Source organism: Artemia sp. Qi Xiang Cuo, chromosome 16 (genome assembly GCF_049724085.1).
Source record: "Artemia sp. Qi Xiang Cuo chromosome 16, ASM4972408v1, whole genome shotgun sequence".
In the NCBI taxonomy this organism is placed as follows: domain Eukaryota; kingdom Metazoa; phylum Arthropoda; class Branchiopoda; order Anostraca; family Artemiidae; genus Artemia; species Artemia sp. Qi Xiang Cuo.
The window spans coordinates 3033105-3048186 of NC_142809.1; the positions used below are offsets into that span (position 1 = coordinate 3033105).

Sequence of the window (15082 nt, forward strand, 5' to 3'; positions counted from 1 at the left end):
TCCTGATATTCAAGGGAATGGAGAGGAGGGTTGGGTCAAGCAAATTTTTTTATTCAAAAGGTACTTTGAAATCCGACCTATACTTAGGATGGATTGATTCTACCCCCCTCACATTTGAGAGTTAAACCTAAACACGTCTTTGTTCTAAATGCTCTTTCTTTCTGCAACCTTGGGGTTGGGGTTGCATTCTAAAGACAGATTTTGAGAGTAGTGCATTAAATTGTGCAAAATGTTATAGATATTGCACTTTTAATAAATATTTTAATAGAAAGAGAATCGATTCGAGAAGTTTATAAGGATCTTAGGATATTGCCAGCAGCGGGTCTTCATCATTTTTGTATATTAGTGTTTATGTATAGATGTGACAGGAACCTGCTGCTGGAGTGTTTTAATGGTTAACTTTATAACTGATCGAATATATGTAACCAAAATGCATAGGGGTAGGAATAATTATTATGCTCCACCTGTAGTGTTTACCAGGTCCACAATTTATTTTATTATGAAGGGTATAAAACTGGAATAATTTGGAAAATGAAATGAAGAAGATAGAAAATTTTAGTGATTTTAAAGGAAAACTGAAAGAAAAATTAATCAAGAAAAAACGGGTTTTAATTTTAATAAAGCAGTGAATAAATAACAACAAAATAAGCACTTAATTCAAAAACATTCCGAATATTTCGGCCCCATGTCCATGAACCTTTCTCAACGGAAAAAAAAGAGAAAAAAATGTTCTTTTAAAAAAAATGATATACATCGAAATACAATAAAACTAAACATACGAAGAGAGAGAAAAAACAAAAGAAAAGAAATGTAAATAAATTCGTAGGAATCAAACTCACATCTTAAATAAAACTTCCATGCAGTGGCATATTTAACGCAATAAACAAAAGCGAATGTTTATAATGTTACCATTCGTTTCCTCACAATCAATGTATAAATGGCAATCTATCAAAAAATGAAGAATATATTTATGCTTGAACCAAATAATAAAGGTCACCTAACCCTGTTTTCTAAAATTTTTTAGCAAATTTTATGTGGGAGGAACAGAGCAGATTTTAGAAAATAGGCTACAGCAACACAAGAATGCCATATATTGCTCTCTAAAGCAATAAAAAACCGGAAGCGTTTGAGTCAGGTGTTGCAGAACATGTATATGATTTTCCTTGTCACAGTATTTTATTTGATCAGACAATAATGGTAGTTACGTCTGTAGGACTTTTACAAAGTTTCAGAGAAATTATAGATATAAAAAAGATAATCTATAGGGGTATTAGTATCAATAGAGATGAAGGGGAATTTAGGATAAATTCATTTACAATATTTTAATTAAAAAGCAGGTAAAATGTTCAACCAGTACTGATTTTAATAATTGTTCTGAAACGAATGATGACGAAAAAAAAAATTGGCATGGGATATGGAGGTCCCAGGGACTTCTTGCTGTCCGGTTCTAAGCCGGCTTAAGCATTTCGGTGTAGACTTGAGAAGATATGTGATCCCCCTCCTGCACTGGTATCCGGGATCATTGCTTTTCCGGAGGCGAAAATAATTTCAATGATTTAAAGAACATGAAAATTGGAACTTGGAATGTTACGCCATTAAAAATGACTATCGTATCGGCATTTTGACTGACGAATTCAGACGATTCGAACTGGATTTATTAGGAGTTTCAAAAACTCATATCCCAGGGGTAGGAAGCATGAAATTTGGTGATATAGAATTTGTTTACTCAGGCAGGAAGGATGGGGTACATAGACAGGGAGTACGGCTGTCTATGATGAATAAGGAAGCTGCTAAGTCTTGTTTAGGCTGGGAAGGTATTAATAATAGAATACTAATTGCTCATTTTATGACTAGAAAGTTCAGGGTATCAGTTATAGTAGTATACGCCCCTGTAGAACTGACTGAATTTTACTTACAGTTACAGGAGCAAATAGACAGGGTCCCAGGTAGAACTATGATGTTATTACTAGGTGATTTTAACGCCCAGGTTGGTAGAAATAGGGATAGATGGTATGCCAGCCTAGGTAAATTTGGTATAGGGAAAGAAAACAGTAATGGATACAGACTTTTGAAATTTTGTAGGTATAACAATCCAGTTATAACCAATACGGTGCTTGGTCATAAGTTAACATGGTATTCACATGATGGTAAGACAGCAAACCTTAATGATTATGTTGTAGTAAACCGAAAACTGGCAGGATCAATACAAGATACTAGGATATATAGGAGTGCCTTTATTGATGTTAAAAGTATAGATCACCATCTAGTAGTGTCAAGGGTTAATTTAAAGCTGAAATATCGGAGGGATAACTACCTCCCGGGAAGTTATGATATTCGAAAACTCCAGGATGAGAATTTGAGAGAAACTTTCCAGGAACAGTTGAATACTAAACTTTAGAGTTTAAAATTTGATAATGTGGAAGATGGTTGGAATAATTTTAGAAAAATAATTTGTGAAGTTGCTGAAGGTGTATTCGGGAAGAAAGCTAGAACTGCAGCTAAGAATATTAGTGAAAAAGCTATGTTTAATAGAAAGGACTTGTACAAGAATTGTTTGAGAATGGTTTTAGAAAAGGTAGAGGATTGAGAGGGAGTAGTCAATCCGGACTTGGCCCAGTTAAAGATAGGAATGGGGTCGCAATTAGCGATAAGGAAAAAACTAAAGAGAGATGGGCCGAGCATTTCTAGAATTTGCTTAACCGAGATAGAGTTGCAGGAAAAAATATAGAGGAAGATGAAAAAGTTTGTGATACCTTGGATGTGAAGGAAGATTTGTTTTGTGAGGAGGAATTAGCAACAGTACTAAAATGATTAAAGAATAATAATGCTCCATGTGCTGACAGGATGGTAAGTTAGTTTCTTAAATATGGTCGCTCTGAGGTTAGAAATAAGTTACTTAAGATTATGAATATGATTTTGAAAAAGGGGAAGTACCTAACGATTTTAGGAAAACATTAATTAAGCCATTTTATAAGAAAGGTGATAAAAGTGAGTGTGGTAATTATCGAGGTATTAGTCTGGTCTCTGTAGGTAGTAAACTACTTAGTAATATGATACATTTTAGACTGAGAGATGCCGTAGACAAAGTTTTAAGAGAAGAACAATGCGTTTTTAGAAAAGGTAGAGGATGCGTCGACCAAATTTTCACTCTTAGGTTAATCATTGAGAAGTACCTGAGTTTTCAAATACCTTTGGTTCTCAGTTTTATAGATTATGAGCAAGCGTTCGATTCTACTGATAGAGGAACTTTTGTAAAGGTTTTATCCCTGTATGGTATACCAGATTAAAGTGATTAGTGCTATGTACGAGAATAACACTGCTACGGTTAAGGTAGGAAATGAGGTTAGCAGCTGGTTTTATATTAAATCAGGAGTTAAGCAGGGTTGTGTTCTATCCCCCTTTATATGGATTATTTTAATGGACTTTGTTTTAAGGAGCACAGGAAACTGGGAGACCACGGAATCAAATGAGAGGAAAAAGTCTCCTGGACTTGGATTATGCTGATGATTTAAGCATCTTAGATGAAAGTATGAGCATAGCCAAGGTTCAGGGTTTTTTTTCACAGTTAAAAAAAAGTCTGGAAGAATATGAAGATACGTCTGCAAACCAAGATGAGAATATTAGAAGCTACAGTGATGACAATGGTCAAATATAGCTCTGAAGTATGAGCACCCTGAAGAGCGGATGAAGATTTGCTAGATGTTTCCAGAGAAATTGCTTAAGGATTGTTCTGGGTACCCGGCTGACTGACCGTATTTCAAACAATAGGCTATACGAAAAATGTGGTTCAATACCGCTCTCTAGGGATATAATGAAATAAAGGTTGAGGTGGCTAGGGCACGTTGTGCAGATGAAGGATGACAGATTGCCGAAGATTGTTCTTTTCGGCCAACCATCTAGGGCTAAACGGAAAGCATTTTGTCTCCGTGTGAGGTTAAAGGACGACGTCATAAGGAAATATTTTAAGGAAATGGGAACGTCGTGGGTGTGTGTAAAAAGGGAGGCATTTAATAAATCGGGGTGAGAGATGAGCGTGCGTAGCTGTGTTGGCCTCAGGTGGCTTGGTGCTGCGGTGAGTTGTTAGTAGTAGTAGTAGTAGTAATAGAATGACGACCTTACGAACAAAGGCTCTCTGAAACTTTGTATTGGTTCTCAGAAACCAATTGGTTTCTTTGGTTTTATTTAGGCACCAGTGTTCTATAATTTTGAATCAGAAGTAAAAGTGTTTAAAAAGAACTGTCTCATTGCCCTAAAAGAGTGAAACTGAGCAATAAATGACATTTTTTGGGCCAATTTGCAGGTGTTACTGATCGAAATAAGCTATTTTTTAAAATATCTTACTTTTATTGAAGTCCACTTGTCCCAATCTAGGCACATATCGTGTGAGTTTCAAGCCAACTGGAGACAACCAATTTGAGGACCCTCCTCAGGTGTCACGAACCGCTCTAATAAATTTTTGTCTTTATTGAGGTCTTTTTGGCACTATCTATATACCATTTGAGGTTCAAACTGATTAAAGAAAAATTTTGCCCATTTTGGGATGTCACTAATTACTACAACCACCTTTTTTCTTTATTTTTGGATTTGGAGAATTTAGGGTTAAATTGGCTTTTAAAATTTGATTTTTTTTTATGCTGATTTCAAATATATAAAGTCTATTAATGTTAATGTTACTCGTTAAATGCCAGGAGCCTGAGAAAATTTGCCTGATTTTCGAAAAAGGGAGAAAATACCCCCCAGCAATCTTAACAAAAATCATGCCGTTAGATTCAGCATATCAGAGAACCCTAAGGTTTTAAGCTCCTATCTACAAAAATGTGGAATTCGCATTTTTGGCAAAAGAAGGTTCGCGGATGCTTTTTTTTTAGTGGTGATTGCATCGAACATGGTCCTAGAAGATTAGAGAGGGCTCATCTGAACGGAAATTGAAAGTCCTAGTGTGCTTTTTAAGTGACCGAAAAGATTGAAGAGCAACTAGTCCCCCTCCCACGCCCTATTTTTTCCCCAAAGATATTCGATCAAAATTTTGATAGAGCCATTTGATTCAGCATATTTGAAAGGTCCAATAACTATGCTTTTGGTGATGATATGGCCCCCCATATTTCCGGGGGAAAGGAGATGTAAGTTATGGAATTTTCCCATTTTGCATAAATAACCTAGTATTTGTTATTGGAATTTTTTGGCGGGGGGGGGGGGAGAAGAAATTTTTGTGGGGTGGGCTTTCCATGGGGAGAATTTTCCCTGGAGAGGGATGTTTCCTGGGGAAATTTTACACGGGCGGAGGGTGGGGGATTTACTGGCATGATTTAAAAACAGTCAGAAACTTTATAAAAAAAAACATAGAAAGATCATATTTTTGTGGCAGAAGAAAGATCCCGGATGCATGTTTAGTTTCTATTTTATTGTTGTTATTCTCCCCAGTTGTGATTTTATCAAACCAATGGTCCTAGAAGATCGGGAGAGAGCTCATTCAAACGAAAATCAAAAGTTGTAGTGCTCTTTGCAAGCAACCAAAAAGACTGAAGTGCACCTAGCCCCCCTCCCACGCCCATTTTTCCCCAAAGACATCCAATCAAAATTTTAAGATAACCATTTAATTCAGCATAGTTGAAGGGTCCAATAATTATGCTTTTGGTGATGACATGGCCCTCCATTGTACCCAGGAAAATGGCTGTAAGTTACGCAATTTGCTTATGTTGTTCACATGTAGAATTTGTTATTAGGAAATATACTGAACTTTTTCAGGGTAATTTCCTGAGGCGAGGGGGAGCGGATAGTTTCCGGGATAACTTTCCAGGAGAAAGGTTACACGGAGGTTTTGTTTTGGCATGATTTGAAAAACAGTCGGAAATTAGATTTAAAAAAAAATTTTTTTCGACTCAAAGTAAGGAGCAATAAAACTTAAAATGAACATAAATTATTTTGAATATAAAGGGGATGCCCCTTCCCTCAACCCTCTCTCTTTAAGCTAAAGTTTGACTTTTTGTCCTGGTTCTTTAGGAAAGACTGCTCAAATACAAGGGCTATTGATTTTGAATGAAAAGTATTTTTAAAGAGTTTTAAGACTTTAGCGAGGGCTGAGGAAGGGGTAGCTCCTCTCATATACGGAACGATTTCTATAAGGAATGTTGCTCCTTACTTTCAGTTGAAAAAAAAACTTTTTATTTAATTGTAAAGAGGATCTCTTCAACTGTAACTATACATGTACTATACTACGTATTAGTAGTCTGGAATGCTCTTCAGTATTGTTTGTCAGCCCTGGGTTTGACATCTCATACACAAGTAGCTGTAGTAGGTTAGACAAATTTAAAGCTTTGTATAGTGATAAATCTTTAGTGACATATATCAATGAACAGCCGATGAGTTGAGAAGGCTCTTCTGATAAAAATACCGAAATGATATACACGATCAAATGCCCTTTGTCTAGAAGATTCGCTTTAGCTATTAATACCCTTTTTAAGACCATAATTAATGGAGGTAATAAGTTAGTTATGATTCATATAAATCTGTTATATAAAAGAGCCTTAGAGTGTCCTCTTCTAAAGCCAAGAATAGGGAACTGTATGTGATTTTGTTTATTGTATCCAAACCCAGGTGTGAACTATTTTATTGATATTGTTTTCTTGTTTTAGTGCCCCATTCACGATTCAACGTGTGTGTGAATTGCTTTTACATCCGGAGAAACACTATAAGCGTATAGACAAGTTTATGAGAGGCCTGGAGAAAAATTTGCTTGTTGTTGGTACTGTTGAACCAGGAATAAGGTAATTTATGTATGCAAACATAAAGGTTCGATAGTATTTTTCACATTTGTTACTTCTATTAGGATATTGGAAGCACCTACTCGGTGTATGTTTGTTTTATTTATTTTTGTTGTAATGCAAATGTGATGGTTGCTATCTTCCAGTATCGTCTTATTCTACTTTCCGTCGGCATTGTGTTTTTTTTCTTGTATTTGTTGTTCTTATTGTTACTCCCAGTGGCGGATCCAGGGGGGCGAGGGCCCCCCCCCCTTAGCGTAGTCTGAAGTAGTGTAATTTACCTAATCAACTCAAGTTTGCGTTAATTAAACTTGCTCCTAACGCAAGTTTATCGGATCAACCTATTTTGCGCCCCCCCCCCCGCCCCCTAATTTTTTTTTCGGATCCACCTATTTTTCGCCCCCCCCCTAAAAAAATCCTGGATCCGCCCCTGGTTACTCCACCATTGCAAGAGGGGTTATAAACAAATTAATTAAGTAGTACAAAAGAAAATCAGTTACTGATTAAGACTGATTTTTCTGGTTAAACGACCATTTTCTTTTCATTAAATCCAAGAACTGGACAACAGAAAATCATTTCTTTCTTTATACAACAGAAGTAGGTTGGTAAAAATATATGCTTAGCATGACAACTTTACAGTAAGAACTTTGCCCTGACAACTTTATAGTAAGAAGGTAGACATGGGGAATCAAGTTGGTGGACTGTGATGAAAAAGTTTAGAGACATGGCTAATTGGAGAATAAACAAGACAGATAATCTGAGTGAGAGGCAAAGCTGGCATATGCCAGTTTGAACTGGCATCATACATGGATTTTCAGTCAGTATTATTGGAGGCACAATGCACATCTCCGTTTTCTATTCAAAAAGTCGCGCAAGGATCTTCAATTCATATTATTGTTGGCTTGGAGTGAGTCTGTGGCCGATCCAACAACCAGAAATTAAAATTAAACCCAAGTTACAATGAGATTAAGTGTCATTTTAACCAATACACATTCTAGATGATAAAAATAAATTCATAAAGATAAATAGAGAAGTAAAACATGAAGAAAAAGCAGAAAATGAAAAACAAGAAAAAGGGTATTATGAATTAGGTGATTTTATAAACTTGAACCAGAAATTAATGATACTTCTCCAGTCTTTTTTAACTATAATTTTATCAATATCTTTTTTTAAATCAATAATTGATTATTTTCATTTAATATCTGATTTTAACTTGCCTAAAATAAAGTTACGAATTTATGACCCCTTTTTTGAGAACAGAAATAGGCAAGTAAACATTGGATTTTCGATTGGCAAAATAAGAAAGGAATAAGAAAAGATAGAGCTTGTTGGCTCTTATCCTTTATTATTTGTATTCAGAAAGAGCCAGAAATGCAGCGCAAAGAACTAAAAAAATTTTTTTTTAATTTTGGTAATTTTAGTAGTATTTTGGTAATTTTGGTTACCAAAATTTTGGTAATTTTGTGCTTGACAAATGAACATAGAAGCTATCGCCCATTACCAATAACTTCCGCTAACAATTACAAATGTCTATATGGTAGCTCATAAAATTCAATTGATGTTGGAAGCAGGGTTAGAGATGGACGGTAGAACATAGAACTGAAACAATACAATTTTTTTGCTTGTAGCTCTTTGAATCCGTACTTGAGCGTATTCTAGTCCAGCGCTGCGATGTGGATTGGTTTTCTATTAATTCCCCTTTATTCATCATTATCACTAGTAATACAAGGTTCAATTAATCCCGGATTAAAAAATCCCGGATTAAATTGACTTAATTTGAACCAAAATTAAAGTTAAATTGAACTGTTAATTCCCTACCAGTGAGCCTTACTTAAGTGTTATTAATTGAATGAAAAGCATTGTTATCCTTGATATTTCAATGTCTGCAATCTCCCTCCTTAGTCCTAACCAAAGAGCTTAGATTTGAGGTATTTCTTTATAATGCTTGCCAAGTAAAATTAAATAGAATTTTCTTTTAACTAGAAGAAAAACTAAAATTTACATGGACACTCAAATTAGCACAAAATGTGGCGATTTCTTCTTTACGGTTATGAACAGTATGAAAATTAGCACCATGGGTTTACCCAAAACTAGTCAGAAGAAACTCGGGTTAAATGACCCAGATGAGCAGTGGGCATAATCTTGGACGATAATTAAAAAAAACTGTTTTTAGCCATCTGCGCATGTCTTTTCTTAGTGGATAAAATGCACCTACTGCACCTACATAAATGCGGCCCTAGGGGAGGATATATGGTCAAGAAAGGTGTATTGTCAGGTCCTTTTCCCAAGCAAGATTGGGGCGGGATTGAATATACAAGCTGAAAGTTTTCCCACGATGATGAGGTTTGGTAGGCGAGATATGAGAAATCATCAAGTAAGCATATAAACACAATTAAAATGGGTCGGAGCAGAACAAATCAACGTGTAGTATAATGCTCTAGAGCGCGTTCCTTTTTCTTATCGTTAGGTGAATTCTATATTTTTGTTGTATTTGTTATTACAATGAATGAACCGTTTTTCTAGTACAGTGGGACATAAAAACAATAGAAGCTGTTTCTGAATGAAATGACGAAAATGGATATAGTCATATTCCCTTCTTGTGATTGATTGACTTCTTTTTTACTTCCTTTTTTTTAGGGAAAATGTTTATAGTCTTACAAACAAAAGTTCAAATGGGCATAAGTCCTTTTATAAGACAGTGATACGCAAAATCTGAATATTTCGACCACATACACCAGTGGTCGTCATCTGCAGAAGATCTAAAGCATTACAGTTAAAACAAACGTACTTATACAAAACAAATAATTACTTCCTGGTCACAAATAGTTTCCACTTCATTCACTAGATCTGTCTGAGAGAGTTCATTCAAATTCTTAAGTTGTAAATTTTCTTCTTTAATATTGCCTTAAATTTAAGTTGAATTTCTAGTGAAGGTGGCACAAACTTCTTCTTCCAATTTAGTGTGGTCTTAGAAAAAAAAAAATGACTATTTAAGGTATTACGTCGAAAATAAATTTATAGTATTTTAGTTGTTCCCATTCACTCTTACTCCTAATTCCAGATCCTCAGTTTTCTACACTCCAAGATTTATTATTTCTGAATTATGCTCCCCTATAAATTTGGCAAAATTCAACAGTTGTTTTTTTTTACCATACAAGGACTGACTCTTATATTTTAGATAAAAATGTAGGAGCTACTTCTGTAGATGGTTATTCTTTTTTTTTAAATACATTTTTACATTATTATTCGAAGTCACTCTAGTTCTTGGCTTACATGTACTTGAATAAAGTAAAATCGCTTGTGTCTTTCTAGTTACAAGACAGCTGACGAGGAAAAACGTTACGAGCTTATGAATGGCATTAATGATGAGAAAATATCTCCAACTCCGTTTGCTTATCAAGAAGGAAATGTCCATTCAGCTGAAGAGTCTCTGACTGGAGATGTTGTCACTCATTTTCCAGTGGAGAAAGAATCAAATGGATCTCTTTCTTCTTCTGACACCAGTTCCGACGGTATGTCTTTGTTTATGATTTAGCTAAGAATTTACTCCGATTCCTCTTCTCTTTGTCAAGTAATCTGATCAGCAGTGAGAGATAAATCAAGTGGGAGGTAGAGCAGTGTAGACTCTCCGAATGGAGATGTTACTACTCATTCTCGGGTGGATGATGAAGATACAAGTGGATACCTTTCTTCTTCCGATATCGGTTTGGCGGTATGACTTTGTATATGACCTATCTAAGAATTCCCTGCAATTCCTTTTCTCTTAGCTAAGCACTCCGATCAGCAGTGGGAGATACCCTGAAGAGTCTCTGAATGGAGATGTTGCCACTCATTCTCGGGTGGATAAAGATACAAATGGGGATACCTTTCTTCTTCTGATACCAGTTCCGACGGTATGTCTTTGTATATGACCTATCTAAGACTTCACTCCAATTCCTTTTCTCTTAGTTAAGTACTCCAATCAGCAGTAGGAGATACCCTGAAGAGTGTCTGAATAGAGGTGTTGCCACTTATTCTCGGGTGGATGAAGATACAAATGGATATCTTTCTTCTTCTAATATCAGTTCCAGAGGTATGACTTTAGTTTCATTGTTGTATCGACTTCAATCGGTACTATATCGATATACTAATATATAGTAGCATTGTGGTATCAGTATACTGGTTGATTAGTCGATACTGATCGATACCTATCGATACTACTGCACAAAATTTTCCTCCTTTCTTCGTTGAGTACCCTAGTTGGAATATGGATTCATGCTGAAAAGTCTTTACCTGGAGATCAAAGAGTATGAAGAACTTATATGAGTAGAAACGGGTGCTAGTTCGACAAAAAAAAACACAAAAAAAACGCCATCTAGTGTTTGGTGTCTTTGGTCATTTTTTCATTATTTGTAATCGTTTTTATGTCAGAAATAGAGATCAGACGCTTATTAATACAATAATTTTACCAATTACATCAATTAAATTAATTTTTCTTATTATTAAACTGAAAAGTAAATGCAAAGAAACGCCAAAGCCAGATGTCGTTGATAGTCTTCTGTCGACACTAGTGCTAGCTTTTACTCTTAAATTATCCATGCTCTTTACTGGGAATGAGGAAATGAAGAGACTCTATTCTGAAGTCTGACTACAGATGTTGTCACTCATGTTTCAGTGGAGAAAGAAACAAACGAATATCCTTCTACTGATACATGTTCTGAGGGTATGGCGGCCTTGTCATTATTGTTGAAAGAATTGACTTAGATTCTGCTATACAAATTTTCCTCCTTTCTTAATCAAGCACTTTGATTGACCTGGCGAGACAAAGTTTGTCAACGATAACAAAAATCTTAACATTACAAAAATTTAGTAAATTAAATTTGCATTGGACTTTAAACGTTGCTTCCAGTTTAACTGTATACCCCCCCCCCCCCAATGGACTGGATATATCACTGGGCTATATACGAAAGTGAGCTGATGTTGTTGGTTTGGAGTGTCTTGAACATATTACTCATCAATAGTACGGTCATAATGGCAATTAAAAATCAAAAAAATTAGCATAGCGAAATGAGCAAACCTTCTTATGTAGTCTAAGGCCTTCTTATGTAGTCCAGACAATACGGATAAGGGGAGAGGGGGAGTGATGCAGTGAAAGTCCGTCCGTCCGGAAGCAACTTTGAACACCTATAAGAAAATTCTTTGTGAATGTAACGAATTGATAACTCCTATAGTTTTAGTATTATATTTTTTAATTTAATTAAATAAAAACAAAACAAGTTTATTTTTAACTGAAAGTAAGGGACGACGTTAAACCTGAAAACGAACAGAACTCATTCTGTATATGAAAGGGGCTGTCCCCTCCTCAATGTCTCACTCTTTATGGTAAAGTTTTTTATTGTTTAAAAAAATAAGAGTTGTGAGAAAGTCAAACTTTAGCGTAAGGAACAAGGTGTTCAAAAGGAGACAGTCCCTTTCATATACGGAATGATTTCTTTTCGTTTTAAGTTTTAACGTTTTTAGATCAAGGTGGTTCTATCCCAGCTAGTCTGTTTGTCATATACAAGGGGCTTGGGAATGTCTTCAGGATTGGCAAAAATGGTTTTCCAAAACAGTTTAGGTACTGTTTACCTTGCAAGGTAATAAAGCTAAATTTTGTTGAGTAATAATGACTAAGCAACGTTGTCACCTGAAATTCGGCTAATATGTGACAGAAAGTGAAAGTATCTGAGTCCTTTGAATCCTACTAACTAAAAAAAGTAAGTATTTTATTATATATAGGTGTTTAGACATATTTAAAAATGATTAGTTGTATTTTTTTACTACCGTGTAAAAAGAAAGCTTCTATCTATCTTAAACACGATTTTCGCCGGTCCGAATCGAATAATTCAAAAGATCGAAATGCAGGCGCTGTCCTTAAATCAAGCTTTAAGTGATTCATTTTTGCTACTGCACTCTGCTTCAAATTAACAACTCAATATAAAAAAAAGTCAAAACAAAAATAATGCAGGAAAAAGCGACCGGTTGGATATCATTCATGCCAATACTTCGTACCAATTCGAATAAAAACGAGGGGTGTTGCAAAAAATAGTGGCAAAGAAAAACAAATAAGATACATTCATATGGTCCAGAATCTGAGATCTGGACCCGGAATCTATAAATCAAAACCGACCTTAACTAGTCGATAAATACAAAGCATTGTTTTAAACGTCAAACATCAAAAGAAGATGTTTTGGTACAAATAAAAGGTCTTGAGTTGCAAAATAGGTTGTCCTGAACAAATGCTATTAAAAGTCAGCCTAATAAGGCTTTACTTGTAACTTGGAAAGAAGTCAGAAAATGGCGAAACTTGCAGAGATTTTGGTATTGAAAATAGGGATTTCTAGGGATTTTCCACCAGCCCTTTGGGGATTGAAAAAAATTGAAGTGGAAACACTGGTAATATAGCCTAAGAATCAATTTTGTTAACATTCCTGATCAAATAGTAAGCACGATAACATAGTTTCTTCCGGATTCTGTCCTACTATATATATATATATATATATATATATATATATATATATATATATATATATATATATATATATATATATATATATATATATATATATATATATATATATATATATATATATATATATATATATATATATATATATATATATATATATATATATATATATATATATATAGATATATATATATATATGTAGTCAGCAAGGGAAGGGTTCGAATCCTGATGTCCCTGATTGTTTGATTTAGAACGGGGTTAGTGATGTGACTCTGTAAGCTCGGTCAGAGTCAATCCATCTAGAAATCGGTACGAGGAGAAATTCGGGGGGAAATACGGGAAGGGTCGGATTATTTGCCCCCAACCAAGCATAGCACTCCCGGCCGAATGCAGAGAATCAGGACATTGGTATCCGTGCTGCATGTACATTGTCTTCTTGTGAAGAGGTGCTTTTTGTTTCGAGTGCTTGCCATACCTATTCTGTGTTTTTTTTTTTATCATAGCAGAAAAGAGTTCGAGGGGTGAGAGAACATTTTAATATATTATGTCAATAATTTAGTTTGCTTTAAATGATGCTTCAGTTGTTTTGTTTAATGCTCATGAGCTACTAATTAGTTTGAATTGGTCCATCCTTTTAGTCATTATTATAAGGAATATTTTAAAAACAAATATGCACAGTTTAAAGCATTTCAAGAAGAAAATGCACCTTTTATTAGAAAAAAGATTGATTCTTTAATTTCTATATATGCATTTTGTCTTTGCTTAGATGAATTATGAAAGCAATACACTGGTGATTATATTGAGGAAAAGGGGGTCAAATTACTACATAAATTGGCACTACACTGATATATCGTCAAAGACTAGATTTAGAATGCAGTAGCCACCAAGTTGCACTGTTTTAAGCTATCCACTTGCGTCTTTTCTTTGTGAATAGAATGCGCCTTGTATTACTAATAGAGCTTTCATATTTATATATATATATATATATATATATATATATATATATGAAGGAAATATATATATATATATATATATATATATATATATATATATATATTTATATATATATGAACGGAAATATATATTTATATATAAGAAATATATATACATTTATATATATTTCCTTCTATATTAATTTCCGAATTTATTTTGATTTAGGGTCTCCATGATTTATTCACTGTGTTCAGTCTTCTCTCGTTTTTACATTACCGTCTTTATTTATTAATTTTTTTTTAAATAAAAATTGAATTGAATTAAATTTTATACAGTTTCTCGAGAGTTTCTCATCCCTTAAAATATAAATCCTTACAACATATTACCCTCCCATATTAATTTTCAAATATATTTTAATTTAGTGTCTCTTTGATTTTTTAATTGTGTTTGTTAACTTTCGTTTTTTGCATTACCGTCTTTGTTTTCACTTTTTTTTGTATTTACTTGCTCTGTCTGCTTGTTTGTTTGCTTATCAATTTTTTTCTCTTCTTTGTTTTGTTTTTCGGCTCACACAAGCTATGCTTTTGAGTCGAAGTTGATTAACTGAGTTATGTTTTTTTTTATAATAAATAAATTAATTGATTGATCATAATAATTGATTGGGTACTTGTATGATATACCCTCTGCAGCTCAAGGAGTGAAGTTAGGTTAATCCTAATAAAATATACCTAAGTATGATAAAAGTATAATACTTTGAAAACAAATTTGGGCTGTATATTTTCACATTAGGGGGGGGGGGGCTAAATCACAGCGGGTCTGCTTGCAAAATGTGTTACCCAAAATTATTCTGATATTATGAAGTAAGAATTGCTTTCTGACTTAACACTGAGTAGTAATCTAA

The 15082-nt window shown here is 34.4% G+C and overlaps 1 protein-coding gene across 1 annotated transcript in view; it reads left to right on the top strand.

Annotated features, from left to right (window-relative positions):
* Positions 1–15082, top strand: part of LOC148942481 (uncharacterized) — a 55862-nt gene that overhangs the window by 18697 nt on the left and 22083 nt on the right. Inside the window, exons 3-4 of the mRNA XM_089102056.1 lie at positions 6633–6764; positions 10074–10273. Coding sequence (XP_088958182.1) covers positions 6633–6764; positions 10074–10273 — 332 coding nt within the window. The remainder of the gene's footprint in view (positions 1–6632; positions 6765–10073; positions 10274–15082) is intronic.